Here is a 16,277-nt window from a genome sequence, read left to right on the forward strand (position 1 = left end):
CCCTTAGCATGTACTAGTCTTCAAATACTATTTTCCTGCCTTGATTTCCTTTCTTGCCTCCTTTTCTGCCCTCCAGCAGGACCTTCTGTCAGCGTGTGACCTGGACACATGAGCTGTCCTTTATTCTAGTGCCAAAAACCCCCACAACATAAAAAATCCAGACCAATCTTGGCAGTCTCCTTCCACAGGATTTATCTTCCCAGCCCTCACAATACCATCCCAGCCCTGCAAAGCAATCCATCTCTCACCTACTATTACTGAGTTCATCTCACAGACCTAATGGAGTACGTGAGTCCTGAATTGGCTCCCACTAATGCTCTCGGTGGCCGGATCGCTGTGGGAAGCGAGCTGGGAATTCATTTTGAAAATCAATGAGGATGCCAATAGACCGGCTTTCCCCAGGGAAGTGACATGCTTTTACCAGGCATTGCCTCCTGCCCCCCTTCCTCCCCCATTTTCATTTATGTGGTTAGAGTAACCGTGGAGTAATTCATCCTGATTTCAATGAGTGCATCTTTTGCACTGCATTCCCCAAATCAGACTGATTTTTGGGGAAAGATTAAGGTCTCTTGGCAGTGCAGGATTCACAGGGCTCCCTGAAATGTTACAAAGTTGCTGTGCCCTGTTGCTGGGGTCTGTCTCCTCTGTGCAGCCCCATCTCTCCCCTCTGGCTGTGTTAGCACAAATAAAGCAGTGTTATTTCTAACTCCTGGGTGTATTTTGCCCTGCCATAACATTTTGATGCAATGGCAAGTGCAGAGCCTGCAGGGATAGTGTGAGAGGACAGCTCAGGGCTATTGGAGGGACACCAATGCAGTGCAGTTCATAGTTGTCCCCAGAGGTGACCTTCATGCTGGGATGGGGAGCACAACACCAACCTGTCATCCTCACCATCCCCAGAGAGTCTTGGCCAAAGCACAGTGCCATGGGCAATTCTTGCTGGTGATTCCAGAGGTAGCAAGATGGGGTTCCTGAGAGGCATTTTGGGTGCAGCCCCCCTGTATTTGATGGCACTGTGGGTTTGGGATCTCTCATCCTGGTTGATCTCAAACCACTTGATTTGGAATTTTCATAGCTCTCAAGACTCCTTTTCCAGTGGGGATCATTCTGCATTGCTATGGAATAAATATTTAATAAGAATGAGGGTCAAGACACTGTTTTGTCTGAGGACACCGAGACAGCCATTTACTCCCATGAAGAGCCCCAAGGGATCTTAAATGCCCATGCAAAAAAGACAGGAATCAGAGTTTTAAGCTGTCATCCCCCACCATTACTGTCAATGTTAAATATCGATCCTTTCTGTGTTTAGCACAAACCAAACAACAGAGTCAAGCCAGGCTCTTTGGCTTTTATTAATGTACTTTTTCTGCACTGGGTGAAGTTTGCAGAAACACCAGGGAAAAAATGTAGCAGCAGTGAATGAGCAGCAGACAGATTGATTTTGTATCTTGACATGATTCAGAAGTTGGTGAAAAATCGCCCTATGTGGAGCTTCTCCCTGTCCAAACCACGACAGCGGCTTTGTAGAGAACTCATTTCTCTGTAGCATAAGGGAGTCAGGCGCAAAATTTCTGGTAGGATCTGGAATTTGAGGGAAGGAATAGAAAAAAAGAGGTTGGTAATCTATAAAAACTCCCTCATCTTGTGTTGGAGCATGGGTGCCTGAAGTCAAATTTGAAGTGCTGGTGAACATCCTCTCGGGGAAACCTGAGAGCAATCCCAAAATTATTGGTGGCTAGAAAATGCATGGATTTCCCCTTTTTGTTAGGGTTTGGGGTTTTTTTGTGTTTTGTATCAGCACCAAATAAATGTAAATCACACTTATTATATAAAGTGTGACTTCAGTGAACCACGGTGAGTGGTTTTCATATGTCGGGAGTGCATGGATGGTTTTCCACATTGTCTTCTGCAACCAGAGATGGGTCAGCTTTCCCAAAATATTCTGCAGCTTGTGGGTTTTCTGGGTGTTTTGGTTTTGTTTTGGCTTTTTTGTTTGGTTTTTTTTTAATGGGGATTTACAGCTTGGCTGTAAAAATTCATCTGTGGTTCAAATTCATGAAGCACACTTATGAGAGGGCTGGAATAGCTGGGTGATTATTCCTGGCCTCTGGGATATTCTCCATTGAAATTAATATTTTAAAGTCTTTTTTTCTTTGAGCAGGGGGAGTGGGCACTAGGAGTCACGCCTTGGGTCTGCATCCCATTTTATTCACAGAAAACAGCAGCAGCTCTCTTGAGGTCACAAAATCAATACAGAATTTGGAAACATGAGAATATTTTTCATCTCTGCTGTCATGATGTCCATTCAGATTCCCACCCTGTTCCTCAGGTAACCCCAACTGTAAGGGGGATAGCAGTGATGCCCTTACACAGAAGGATGGAGGTGACTGAAATCACATCTCACTGCGGTGTGAAAGCTCCTCTCTTTTAAATCAGGTTTTAACAACCCGCTGAGCTCCCCATGAAATAGGCTGACATCCTGCAGACATCCCAGCAAGCCACTAAGCATGTGATAAAATATTATAAAATGATGAAATATGATTTATGATAGAATATGATAAACACTTATTTCCATACATGGTACCTATAGTTCCACGTGCTCTGAGTAGAGAAGCTGAGAGCATCACGTGGAGTCATGAGCAAACCCCACCGACCTCCATAAACGCCAGAGCATTTACGTAGGGAAAACCCTGGCAACACAGGATGTGGAGTAGCTACATCTGACACTCACAGGTGTGTTTCTTCCCTGCACAGACACCCTGAGGAGCATTGCCTCCATGAACCATGCCCCACGCTCCTCCCCGGCAGAGCTCAGCAGTGCCAGCCACCACCTGCTGCGAGAGCGCAAGTCCTCAGCGCCGTCCCACTCCAGCCAGCCCACCCTGTTCACCTTCGACTCACCTGCCAGCCACCTCCAGAGCACCCTGTCTGCCAGTGCCCCCCAGGACTACCTTTTCCTCCACCAGTGTATGAGCAGAAAGTCAGAAAATGCAAGGTATTGTATCCCACGCACTTGGGGACAGCTGAGGGAGGGCTGGGTGTGAGTGGCTCAACCCACCTCCATCCTTGGAGGTCTGCAAGACCCATCTGGAGAAAGTCCTGAGTTGTGGTCTCATCTCATCGTGGTTGGGAGGAGAAGGTCACAGGGGTGACCTCACAAGCTCCCAGCTCTCCTGGCTTTCTGGGTGGTGTTAAAAACTGGCTGAATGGCCAGACCCAAAGGATGATGGTCAGTGGCACAAAGTCTGGTTGGAGGCCAGTCACTAGTAGTACCCCAGGGGTCAATACTGGGTCCACTTCAAAGGGACATGAAGTTGCTGAGGGGACTGGAGCATCTCTCTTAAATGGGAAGGCTGAGAGAGCTGAAACTCTTCAGCTGGCACATGAGAAGGCTCAGGGGGATCTCCCCTGCAGGGAGGGTTCAAAGGGGATGGAGCCAGTCAGTGATGCCCAGTGCCAGGGACCAGAGGACATGGGCACAAACTTAAACACAGGAGAGCCCATCTGAACATCAGGAAACACTTTTTCACTGTGAGTGTGACTGAACACTAGGACAGGTTCCCCAGAGAAGTTTAGGAGTCTCCATCCTTGAAGATGGTCAGAAGCTGTCTGGGCACAGTCCTGAGCAACCAGCTCTAGGTTGCCCTGCTTGAGCAGGGTTTTAGACTAGATGACTTCTACAGGTCCCTTCCAACCTCAACCACTTTGTGGTCCTGCAGGCAGGGCCCTAATTCCTGCCTTTAACCAGGAAAAGGACAAAGGGATGGGCAGGGTTTGCACCACTCTGCTGTTCACCCCTTCCAGAGCTCACTGGGCTTTGTGGCGGCTGGTGGTACACTGTGTGGGATTTCTGAGCCAGCCACAGCTCCCCGCCTCCAGACCCAGCCAGTTGCCTTAAATAGCGAGGAGTTTTTTGACGTGAAGAGTTTTGGCTCGCAGGAGCGGGCGAGGAGGGAGGGAGGGAGAGACAGTCGGAACCCAGCTGGCGTGGAGTGAGAGCAGAGCGCAGGCTGCAGCCTCCACTGGGCTTTCCTGCTGCAGCTGACTTTCCCTACTTGGAAAACAACAACAGAAAAAGGCTCAGAAAAATTAACTTCAGATGAAGTTAATGGAACAGTGTTTAAAAAAAGCCAGCCCTCTCACACTCCAGCTGTGAGAATACCTAAAAGACACCCTCCAAGACCCCAAACTGGGCTGGGACCTGGAGAAGAGAGCAAGCACCAATGCTTTGGTGAGCAGAAACAAACTGGCCAGTGGTAGCTTCTGCAACTGGGCCAGAAATAATCATCTGATCAATGCCCAGTGCATGGGGCCAGGCTGCAGGACTGCTGGGAATCCCTCCCCTTTCTGCTCTGGAGCTCTTACTTTACTCATCCATAAAATGAGGGTAATAGTAGCTAATTGGCAGGCAATGCGGAATAATTAACCCTTGAGATGTTTCAAGTCCTCAACCAAAAATACCCTGACAGAATCCAAACCACTTCTGGGTGGACTGAACTTACTCCAAAGGTGGCAGGGATTCATTTGTCTTATCACAGCATCACTTGTTTTTTCCCCTAAATAAGCCCTATTCCTGAGCGCCATCTCGTGCTGGCTCCATGAAACAGAGTCCCTGTTGTCCCTGCAGAGCATCAGCCACACCGGAGCAGTGTAAACCAGCATCTCCCAGCTTTTCCCATAGAACTCGCACTTTCCCTGTGATTTGCCACAACTGGAAACTCCCCCATAACCATTTCACTTTTTCTCACCACAATGATTGATACAGGACAGAACTTTCTTCTATGGGGGGATGTTTATATGGGGCTGGCTGAGCCCTTTCTGACTGGGAGAGTGTGGTCCCCAAAAACCTGACCCATGTAAGGGATAAAACAGGGATAAAGCAGGGATAAAACAGGAGATGAAGTACCTTGAAGGGAATCAGCAGAGGAGCAGTGGCTAACCAGCAGTTGTTAGAGGCCCGAGATCTCTGTGCTCAGCCCCTGTTGTGGCTAGTGTCCCCAGCCATGACCGCATATAAATCAAGGAATCATTAGCAAGGCATGGATCTAGTGATTACACTGCCCTGCTCACCCTGGAGGACTCAAGGGCTTTTACAAATCTGAAATTAGCCCTGAGGTTCATTCCTCTTTCCCATGCATGTCAGGCTGCAAACTCCAAATCCCAGCTGGGGACTTCTATTACCTCCCCAGTGCTTGTCCTGCAAGAGTGCAGGGTGGTGACATGGCTGGAGACTTTGAAATAATCCCCATCAGGAACTTTTCCAGGCCCTCTCAAACACATTTGCGAGGCAGAGGTGAGATGAAGTCTCCCTCCTGTGGCAATGCTGACAGATTGGCACTTCGCAGCTGTGCCTTGGGTGTGAACTGGTGTGAAAACTGCCCTTTTGGAGCAATGGATGTCTGGACAAAAGGGAATTCTTGCCTATGGCCCCATCATGGAGCTGGGTGCATGTAACCTCTCACCTGTGACAGAGGCATTTCGAAGGTGTTTCAGGATTAAGTGGCTTGTGGGCATGTTTGGAGGGGTCTGAGGTGTTCTCATTGCTCTGGGGTTGGGCAGTGTGGGTCAGTAAGGTGACAAACAGGGGGAGCAGAGCTCTCTGCACCCCACAACCGGCTCTCTCCCCCATTTCAGGCCCTTTCTCCCCTCCCTCTGCAGGAGTGCCAGCTTCTCCCAAGCCACAAGGTCTGCCTTCTTCATGCGGAGCGACACGGCGGTGCAGAAGCTCTCGCAGGGCAACGGGCACTGCATGAACGGCGTTGGTGGGCAGCTGCACGGCTTTTACAGCCTGCCAAAACCCAGCCGGCACAACTCGGAGTTCAGGGACAGTGCCTACGACCTCCCACGCTCCTTTGGTTCCTACACCCACCCCAAGTCGAGCCTCACCAGCTCCGAAACTGATAATGAGGAGGTCTACACCTACAAGACTCCCAACAACACCCTATGCAAGGAGTTTGGGGAGCTCTCCACGGACTCCTATGACATCCCTGCCACCCCACTCTCCATCTACCAGATCCCCAGGACATTTACACTGGACAAGAACCACAATGCTCTGGCTGTGGCCGCCAGCGACTCACCCGCTGCACCACCCCCACGGCCCCCGAAACCTGGGCAGACAGAGCCACGGTGGGGCAGCCCACCCCAGCGGCCCCAGCCTGGTGAAAATTTAGGTCTCATCCCCATGGCAGCCACCATTCCCCGGAGAAACACGCTGCCAGCAGTGGAGAACAGCAGACTGCACCGAGGTGAATTTCGGGGTGGGGAGCTGGGGGTGGCTTTGTGCTATCCAGCAGCCTTGGGCAGATCAGTCCCACTGGGTTGTGGTAGGGCTGGGGTGCTGGTGGCATCAGCCAGGGGGTTGAACACAGAGAAGCTCTCCCCAGCCAGGATCTGGCCCCGTATTTTGTATTCAGCAGGCATGGAGAGACACCCACAGAGTTCTGCCCCCCAGAGCTGCTCAGCTGGCTCTTGGCTGTGTTGTACCTTGAACCAAAACCCTACACCTGCTTGCCTATGCAGCCCTTCACCAGATTTTGGTGATTTCAGCCGTTTTTAGCTTGCCTTTACTTCAATTTGTAACCAGGTTTATCAGAATGTACTTCAGCCTGGAGCTGCCTTGGTTTTCCTCACCAAGGTGGGTGAGCAAAACCTTGGTTCTGCACACCACCTTGGTTTTACACATCTCCAAAACCCAACCCATCCCTAGTGCAGCAGAGCCACCACTGCCATTAGCCATGGGTTGGCTGTAGGTGAACATGCCCTTTCCAAACCTGGTGCCTAGGATGAGATAGTTGCAAAGTAACTTAGAAAAGGTGGCTGGAGAGAAAATACTCTGTAAATTATACACACAGCTCTCTGAAATGCTTCTTCCATCTCCTCCTACCTAAATGCCCACACTTAGGCTGAGATCAAACCTATGCCCAGCAGTAGATAGACTAGGCTACAATCTTAGCACCCATTCTCCCATTACTGGAGGCTGCCAGCCTTTACATTTTCAGAGCAAGCTCTAACAGAGCTCCCCCTTAACCCAGTTTTGTCACCATGATCTGCCTTATGTGACACCTTTACCCCTGGGATTTTGCAGCACTTTGACAGAACAGAGTTAGGTCTGCACAGCACGTGCAGTTGTGCTGATGCATCAGAGAGATGCTAATTGGGAAGGAGCATAGCAGAGGGCCTGTGACAAGCTAAAGACCATGTCTTCTCATCAGCATCTCAATCAGCAAGAACAGATACCGCCCTCCCAGTGCCTGGATTTTGTTTTCAGGGAGCCCTTTTTATTAGCAGCTGTGGTGGGACACGTGCATTTGTGGTTGTGTTGCAGCTTCTTCATGCGAGACGTACGAGTACCCCCAGCACGGGGGCGGCAGTGCTGTGCAGTCAGTCGAGTCCATGAACGATGGCTACAACTCCTACCTGGTGAGTTGGCCTTGGTGTGGGCCACCACACTACAGGCACCACTTGCACCTTACAGATTCAGAGAGAGGTTGGTTGCAGGCTGGACCTCACAGCCCAGTCCTGCTGAGCTAAGTCAAGAAGGGGCCTATTAATGGTTTCAGTTAAAACCATGGTGGCCTGCAGAGAACAGATGGAGTGACAGAGCCACCTAACACAGAACTATGTGCAGAGCTTTGCTTCCACACAGTGTATTTGCCTGCAGCTTTGGCCCAAAAAAAACCTGCCCAGGAGTTTGACTTCATCCTGAAAGCCTGGGATGCTGCTGAGTGTAATTTTGACATGTTGCCAGAACAGCCTCTTTTGTGCACTTTCTAAGATTTCCTGAGCTGGAAATCACATTAAAGCAGCCTTTCATATTGCATTTTAGTCATGGACAGAGCCCAGGGAAGAAAGACTTTCCAGGTTAAGCATACTTCTTCAGCTCACTCTGATCATGAGAAGATGCTCAGGTCTGGGTGATAAAGACCTTTCTGAAAACTCAGGATGTTGCAATGTCTTGGAAACAAAGGAGGTAGACCCTCTCAGTGCAAACTGATGGCCAAGGAGGGGACAGATCATCCCTTCTCTCTGTGCTTAGATTTTAGAGTGAGTCTCCCCTCAGATGTTGTTTGGCTGTGACGAGATGAAGGGTTTGTAGTGGGATGGGGTTGAGCAGTGCCTGATGTTCACAACGCATCCTCCCACTTGTCCCCCATCAGGCCAAGGCGGCCGTGGCCCGCTCCCACAGTACCGACTCCGAGGACAACTACGTCCCCATGAACCCTGGTTCTTCGCCCCTAATCCACGCTGAGAAAGCCAACGACAATGCCCAAAATCTCTACATCCCCATGAGCCCTGGGCCGCATCACTTTGACCTGGTGGGGTTGTCCCCAGCCACCCTTCCTGTGCACAAAGGAGGAGCCGTGGCTCAGTGCCACAGACGGCTGAGTGAAATCCAGCCCCCACCAGTCAACCGCAACCTCAAACCCGACCGGAAAGGTAAGAATGGTTGGTTTTGCACAAATCTTTCCAGGAATCCTTCTAGTCTCTTAACACTTCAGACTACATCTGTGAAGTTGTGTCCAGTCCTAGGTGGGATGCGCTTTGCTACGTCCAGTACAGTAAGACCTTCAGATGTCCCCCATCCCCTTCCTGTTTCAGGACCTCTGTAGTGCAAATGTAGCTTTCATGGTGCTTGAACAGCCCATCTCACACCCTTCCAGGCCTTTACAGGAGATGCATGTCACAGGCAGGATTTCACCCCCTTGGCCTGCATCCCTCCCTGTTCTCCACCCCAAAATCTCAATGTTGTATTCTGATGACACAAATTTTTCCTACTGTTTTCTACTGGCTGGATCCAGGCAGGTCTTCCTTTGAGGCTTTGCTGATATCCTCCAAATCTCTCCCCAGTCCATTGTCTGACAGGTGGCCAAGGAGATCTTGAGGAGGAGAGCTCCCATCTGAAAGGTGTCAACACCTAACCCCATGAACACTGTTCAAAGGCTGGGGTTGGAGCGTAGCACTCTTCCATCTAATGAACCATCCAGGATGAGAAGAGCTTTCACATTACCTTGCAGATATCCTTTCCCATTCCCTATGGGAAAACACTCCAGACGGTGGCAGCTCAGGCCTTGCAGAGCCTGGTCTTGTTCCCACCTAGTGTGGTATGACAGATCTCTAAGGAATGGTTTTGGGATTTGGGCATTTTTAGCAGATCTCCATTCCCTTGGAGGCACATTCCCCTTTTGGGACCACCCATCCAGTTTGGGGCTGTGGGGCAGAGGGAGAAATTCACTGTTTTCTCCCAGTTCTGGCATAAATGATTTTGGTTTGGAGTATTTGTCATCAGTAGGGAGGGCTGGGGGGCTGATTAGTAGAATGGGAAGTAACCAACCATAGGTTGGAGACACTCTCATACCAGTCATGGAGGCTGGATTATAGGAACATGCTGCCTCTGAATAAAGTCTTTTCCCCTCCCCAGCAAAGCCATCACCGCTGGACCTGAGGAACAACACTGTCATCGATGAGCTTCCCTTCAAATCGCCAGTCACAAAATCCTGGTCCAGGCCAACGTGAGTAATGGCTGGGGGATGAATTCTTGCTTTGCTCCAACAGCAGCTCTCTGGTCTCATTCTCACTGGTGTCCACATGTAGCCATGCTGTCAGCTCTGCCATGGATTAAATATTCCCCACATCACAGCTGGTGGCAGGAAAATAAATTCATTTAGGTTGGGATTTCACATGAAAGCCCAGCATGTGGCTAACAAGCTAATTAAGATCCCTTGAAGACATTTCCTGTTTCTGGGATCTGACAACTCCTGGAGAGCCGTGGCTCTGACCTGGGACCTGTGGTCCACCATGATTCATGATGCATCTGTGCCAGACCAACTCAGCCACACTGTGTGGGGGGCATGATTTCACATCCAAGCTATCCCCCCCAAAACCCCACTGTAGTCTCAATGCACAGGGTGACTCTCGGGGTCTGAGCAAGCCGTGTTTTGATTGCCTTGAAAGCAAAGCCTAGCCTGAAGGAAGTCTGCAAAATTAAACCAAAGCACTTCAGAGCTATGTCTGCCAGCCAAAAATAACAGGATTCGCACAGTTCCAGCTCTGCTACTAATTCATGGTCTGTTGTCCACTAAAAGGCAGAAGCAAAGCTTGGCTGCTATGACTCCTCTAATAAATTGGATTGTGTGGAGACTGACTGCAGGGCATGAGTGCTGTGTGCTGAAATCACTGCGCTGGGAAGCAGCGAGCAGGGTTTGACTGACAAGAGGTCCGACCCTGGAGAAGCTAATGGATTTTTCCCCTATCAGCTAATCATATGACCCTGCTTTACTGAAAGGCAACGAATAGCTTTTTAAGACACGCGATTTAATGCCAGAAGCTTATCTCATTATTTTGTTCAGTATAATTAGATTTGGCCAATTGAAAGCAAGACAATTCTTCAGAGGATTTGTTTTCCAGCAAAAAATTTGGATAGAGCCCTGTACAGTAAACAAATCCTGTAGCTGTGGTGAGGCTGGAGGTGAGAGGCTTCACCAAGGCTGCCCTTGCATCCTCCACAATTAAATGTTTCCTGTGAGATGAAAGAGTTCATAGAATCTGATTTGTGTAGATGAGAGCAGGAGAGTTAACAGGTACATGGCAAGCAAGGTGTTACTAAAAGATTCTAGAAAGAAAAAACTGAGGAGACCAAACCCAGTGATTTCCAACCCATGGAAAGGACAGGTTGGAGAACCTCAATGCCACCAGGTCTTCTTCCTGCCCAGATTGGAGCATGGTGATGGTTGCAGGCATCAGGAGCTGCCCTCTCCCATCCTGTCTTGGCAAAGGACAAGCTGGACCTGCAGCCATCAGTAACACATCACCCTTTGTTCTTGCAGGCAGACCTTCAACGCTGGCTCTCTGCAGTACTGTCGCCCTGTCTCCTCCCAGAGCATCACCAGCACTGACTCGGGAGACAGTGAGGAGAACTACGTGGCGATGGTAAGGGCCCCACAGCTCAGACAGATGGTCCTGGCAGGACAGATACTCTCCCCAGCTCTGCAGACACATTCCTAGCTCATGACATGGAAGTGCTTAGATAGCACTGTGTGGAGTACATCCTTATGTGCATCCCTACATGCACAAAACAGGGTGTTTCCTTCTGAAAACATGTCTCATTAGAGTTTTAAATGTGTATGAGACCAGAAACATGTATCGCCTACTTTGCCAGGAATTAAGAGGGGATAAAAATTTATGCAGACTGTCAGGGTGTATTTTCCTAATTAAAGTTGATTTTTTTCAGATTTTTTTTCCCCCTAATAGCTGCTGACATCACGTTTCTGTGGGAGCAGGGGATATCAGAGCAGCAGCAGGGAGCAGCACTGCTTACAGGGAGGGGATTTTGTCTCTTTTGGTGAAGCTACTGACTTGAAGCATATTTTTGAGGCTGTGTAACTAATGGGGTAGAGGAAATCTGTGCTCTGTTTAGCATGGTTGTGATTAGTGAAGATCCCAGAGCTGGCCTAGCCTCACTGAGGTGTGGTCCCTGGGACATGCTAAAACCCACATCTGTTGTTAGGCATGTGAATAAAATCAGCACAAAGGCAGCAGAGCTGCTCTGATACATGAAATCAAGAGCATGAGCTTGAAATATTTGTTAGTACAATATACCACATTTATAGTATCCCAGCAGTTCTGCACATCCTTGTCCCAGAGGCAGGTGAGCCAATACCCAGGCTCTTTTAAAGGTGCCTCCAATGTGTTTCATTTCTGGATTTGTGTTAATTTCCTTTTTTCTCTCTTCCTTCCCATTTTAATCCTCATTATCTCTCCTGTCTCTTCCCTGCATTAGCAAAACCCCATTTCTGCTTCTCCTGTTCCTAGTGGTACCAACAGCCCAGCGCCTAAAAAGAGTTCGGGGAGTGTGGATTACCTGGCCCTGGACTTCCAGCCAAGCTCACCAGGGCCACACAGGAAGGTACAGGGGATTTTATAAACTTTTGATTGAAAATGATGCATTTTTAAGGGGTTTATGCACATTGGCAACAGCATGGTCCAAAGCCCCAGACTGTGGTCCCATGAGTCTCTGATGCTCAGAGGGCTGGAGCACCTCTGCTATGGAGACGAGCTGAGACAGGTGGGATTGTTCAGCCTGGAGAAGAGAAGGTTCCAAGGAGACCTTACAGCACCTTCTAGTGCCTAAAGGGGCTACTAGAGAGCTGGAGAGGGACATTTTACACAGGCATGGAGTGACACTACAAGGGGTAGTGGCTTCAAACTGACAGAGGGCAGGTTTAGATTGGATATTAGGAAGAAATTTACTATGAGGGGAGTGAGGCACTTGAACAGACTGCGCAAAGAAGCTTTGGCTGCCACATCCCTGCAAGTCTTCAAGGCCAGGGTGGATGGGTCTTAGAGCAACCTGTGGAAGTGGAAGGTGTCCCTGCCCATGCTGTGGTTGAAATGAGACAATCTTTAAGGTCCCTTCCAACCCAAACCATTCTATGACCTGCTGCTCTACTTACTGTAGGTCCGACTCAGTCTCTCTTGCATGTCTGCAGCTTTGCTGGAAGTATCACCAGAAGCATGGATGTGCAGGGTTTGGGGATGCTGATGAGACCACAGATTCAGCTGGGGACTATATACTGAAAAGTTATCAGGAAGCATCCCAAGAAGTATCAGAATTGGCTTTTCCTCCTTCAGGTCAACAACAGGTCCTCCAAAACCAGACTTGGATTTTGCACCTGAAAGGTGGAGGACAAGGGTTGTATAAACCTTTGTGGCAAACACTTGTGAGTTGGCCTCACTTTCTCAAACACCGCCTTGTTTCCTAGGCAAAGCATCCCACTGGTTAGGTCCTTTAATTATTTAACAGTTATCCCTTGATGGTTTCTTTCTGCCCAGCAATATTTCTGCAAGCATCACACATTTAAAGTATATCCCATTCTTGAAAAGTGCTTTTAGACCATTAAAGAGCATTATCTGGCTCCAATTAGAAGCAGATGGAGGTCCTCTGAAATGCTTGTAGAAGCAGAAAAAACTCCAGGACTCCAGAAGCTATGGTAGAAAGTATCTCCTTGTTCCTCAACACATCTCTTGGGTGACTCTGCAAATATATCTATCGTTTTGGGGATGAAAATGAGCTAGTGTCATAGGTGGGTGGAGTCAGCACAGCTAGAAGGGATGGAGCTGGGATTTTTATGCATATCTCTCAGAGTTCTGGAGTTCTTTACAGGAAAATGAGCAAGATGCAAGGCTGAACTCACAATATCACAATTAAAGAACACAATTACAACCAAACATCTGTGTCCCAAAGTTTTTGAGAAGGTAGAGACCCACATGCTGTTTCTATGCTCTCAGCAAGAGGCAGAGCAGATTGAAATCCTTCATCCAAGTCTCTTTGGGAGGCTAGAAGGGAGGGTGATGAGCTGTGGAGTCTGCAAGAAAGTGGGAATGGTGCTGGTGGACTTGTGGCAGCCGCGGTGCTGCTGCAGAAAGGAGTGAGAGGGAAGAGCAGGGAGCTGCTGAGTGACCAGATGGTGCCCTGTTCTCCTCCCCACAGCCCTCCACCTCGTCGGTCGCCTCAGATGAGAAGGTTGATTACGTGCAAGTGGACAAGGAGAAGACGCAGGCGCTGCAGAGCACCATGCAGGAGTGGACTGATGTGCGGCAGTCCTCGGAGCCTGCCAAGAGCACGAAGCAGTAGTGCCTGGGGCAGGCAGCGAGACAGGCAAATGTCCTGTTGGTATTCCCCAGCTGCAGCCCCGCTGGGCTGCCAGATCCACTTGGGCTGGATTTCTAAGACTTGTCTGTGGAGGGGAGGGGGTGTCATTGTTTTTTTTCTCTTAAAACGAAACAAAACTTAATTTCAGGGGAAGACTTGGCAGATACTGTTTGCCAGTGATAAAGACCAACTATGTTCGGTGGCTAGGTTTGTGCTTTAGCTGCTGGATGCACTTATCCAGGAACTTTGACTTAGCAATACCAGGTTTCCTACACATCTTTTGCTTACAGCTATTAAAGCCACCTTGTATGTGCTAACACTGCATCATCTCTCCCCATCTTCTTCCATACTGTACCCCAAACCACGCCGTGCAGGTTTGCAGCATCTTCCATAGGATATCATTCCCCAGCTCTGACTCTCAACTCCTTATGGTTGTCCTCTCCTCCCAGTCCCAAAACTGAGCAAGGACCATTCCTTTTGAAATCACTTTTGTTGTCCCATCTCTTGTAAATAATATACTCAAAACCTCTGAGGGCTGTTCTTCTCCTGGCTGGACAGCCCCCGTGGTTTTGGTTGGGGTTGTTACCCTTCAGGAGCTTGACAAGCATCCATACCATCCTGAGCTGAGTGAGGAGCCCAGGAGTTGCCCCACTGTACACACACATAAATGCCAGCACATGCTCACATGAGTTTATTGGGGTGTCTTCTGTTTATATTCTCCATCATCTCTCAAAGTCAGTGGGCAGGAGAGATGGGCTTTGGAAGGGGCTGGAGGGATTGGCTTTGGAAGGTAGAATATATGCACTGACTCACTGCCTTTCTGAAACCAATTCCTGTGAATCTGACCCTAAAAACCAAAATTTGCCTTTTGTGGCACCAAAAGAAGCCCATAGAGTGAGAATCCTACATCGTGGCCATCATGAGCAGCTCTGTGGTTGGGTATGAGGTGGGCAGGGAGGCTCTGGAGACCCTGTGTATGTGGACTGGCATAAGGATGAGTGACAAGAAAGGAGTGGAAGGCTGCTGCGAGGACTGGGGGAAGGCAGGTGCTGTACTGCAGAGGTTGGTCTTGGATGAGGAAGTTTGGTGGAATGTCTCTTGGAAGAAAGAAGAAGAGTAATTGAAATGTTGGTTGATGGTGAGGTCATAGGCTTGGGAAGAGACTGGTCAGGAGAGTCAGGGCAAGGAGTTTCAGTATGAGCTTTAATGTAGCATTGTGGTTGGTTTGTGGAGGGTGCAAAAGGATGCTGAACTGTTCTCCCCTCATCTTCAGCAATGTTTCTTCAACACAGAAGTGGGGCTTGCTGACATTAATGACCCTAGGCTCTAATTATGGGTGGGAGTCTGCTGTTGTCCCTTGCCAGCATCCTTAATACATCCAGGCCTTGGGATCACTTCCCAGACAGCTGCTGAGCACAGAGAGAAGGACGAGAGAGTTTAATGCAGAGATAATAATTCATGATCTCATGAAAACAGGAAGAACTAATGATTGCCATGGAGCAGCTTGATTGCCAGACAGCAAGCGCTGACACGAATAAACAGGCTGACCACAAACCAAGAGCCAAATGAAGGAGACATTAGAAAGATGAGGTAATAATATTTATTAAAGAGCTGGAGCTATTCTTTCTGCAAGCTGAACCCCTCCCAATGCCATGGGCTCTGTGTTCCACCAACACCACCAAGTTGTATTGATTATTAATGCTTAAGCATTAACACATTTGTTTAATCTTGGTCTGAGTTTGGAAAGGGCCAGATGTGACCCACATGGGGATGGGATACCAGTCCCTTAAGGGCTGCGTGCTGCTGTGTGCTGGTAAAATAATCTTGGACTTCCAACACCATTTTGTATTTTCTTCTCGCATGCCATGAAAGGGAAGGATGTTAATGGAAAAGCTCTGACAACCCTGTTAAGACATTGAAGTCTTGGACTTTTACAGAACCAGTGAAGAAAATATCCTAATGTTTATGCTAGAAATAGTAATTACTAGAAGGGAAAAAACCCAAAGCCCCAGAGGGGAAGATTTAGCACAGTCAGATTCTTTCTGAAGATCAGGGGGTGTGTTACAGCCTGCAAGGGCCATTGCCCCCTGCTGGGGGCTTGCACACTTGCCTGGTGAGATGACGAAATGAAGACTAGAATGCAGTACTTCATACTTCTATTGCCCGTTTCATCTCTTCATCTCAGAGGAGACTAAACATTGGGCCTGATCCAGAGCCCACTGAAGTGTGCATTCACCCAGCTGGGAGAGAGCTCCCCATCCCCACCAAAAAGAATGTCACTCAACTGGGAAGCTGATTTTTTCCTATTTCTTCTTAAGCTGTTAGCTTTAGTGGCTTGAGAAAGAACACAGTGGGTTTGAATGCAATTTGCTGAGTGGGTGCCCTGTGCTTCTGCACTGGGACTAGGTGCATCCAGTGCCCGCTCCCACCCAAGGTGTTAATTAAGACTGGAAAAGCCTTTTGTGGTACTGGAGAAACTAGTCCCTTTTTTTCCACTTTTCACAAATGTCTTTGTTCATGGGGCAAGCATTGGCATGGGATAGCTCTTTTCCCAGGCTCAGACACTGTGTTTTGATAATTTTCTCTCATGAGCAACCCCAGTAACTGGTCCATTGCAATTAGCAGACCA

General features: G+C 48.8%; 1 protein-coding gene across 1 annotated transcript in view; it reads left to right on the plus strand.

The window, feature by feature from the left end:
* The window catches only part of GAB2 (GRB2 associated binding protein 2), an 89,700-nt gene extending 73,629 nt beyond the window's left edge, over positions 1 to 16,071 (plus strand). The window contains exons 3-10 of the mRNA XM_069016338.1: positions 2,755 to 2,995; positions 5,659 to 6,245; positions 7,325 to 7,419; positions 8,157 to 8,436; positions 9,419 to 9,509; positions 10,824 to 10,926; positions 11,777 to 11,902; positions 13,487 to 16,071. Of these exons, the coding sequence (XP_068872439.1) occupies positions 2,755 to 2,995; positions 5,659 to 6,245; positions 7,325 to 7,419; positions 8,157 to 8,436; positions 9,419 to 9,509; positions 10,824 to 10,926; positions 11,777 to 11,902; positions 13,487 to 13,630 (1,667 nt within the window). The 3' untranslated portion in view covers positions 13,631 to 16,071. The remainder of the gene's footprint in view (positions 1 to 2,754; positions 2,996 to 5,658; positions 6,246 to 7,324; positions 7,420 to 8,156; positions 8,437 to 9,418; positions 9,510 to 10,823; positions 10,927 to 11,776; positions 11,903 to 13,486) is intronic.
* The last annotated feature ends 206 nt before the right edge of the window (positions 16,072 to 16,277 follow it).

Source organism: Aphelocoma coerulescens, chromosome 1 (genome assembly GCF_041296385.1).
Source record: "Aphelocoma coerulescens isolate FSJ_1873_10779 chromosome 1, UR_Acoe_1.0, whole genome shotgun sequence".
NCBI lineage: Eukaryota > Metazoa > Chordata > Aves > Passeriformes > Corvidae > Aphelocoma > Aphelocoma coerulescens.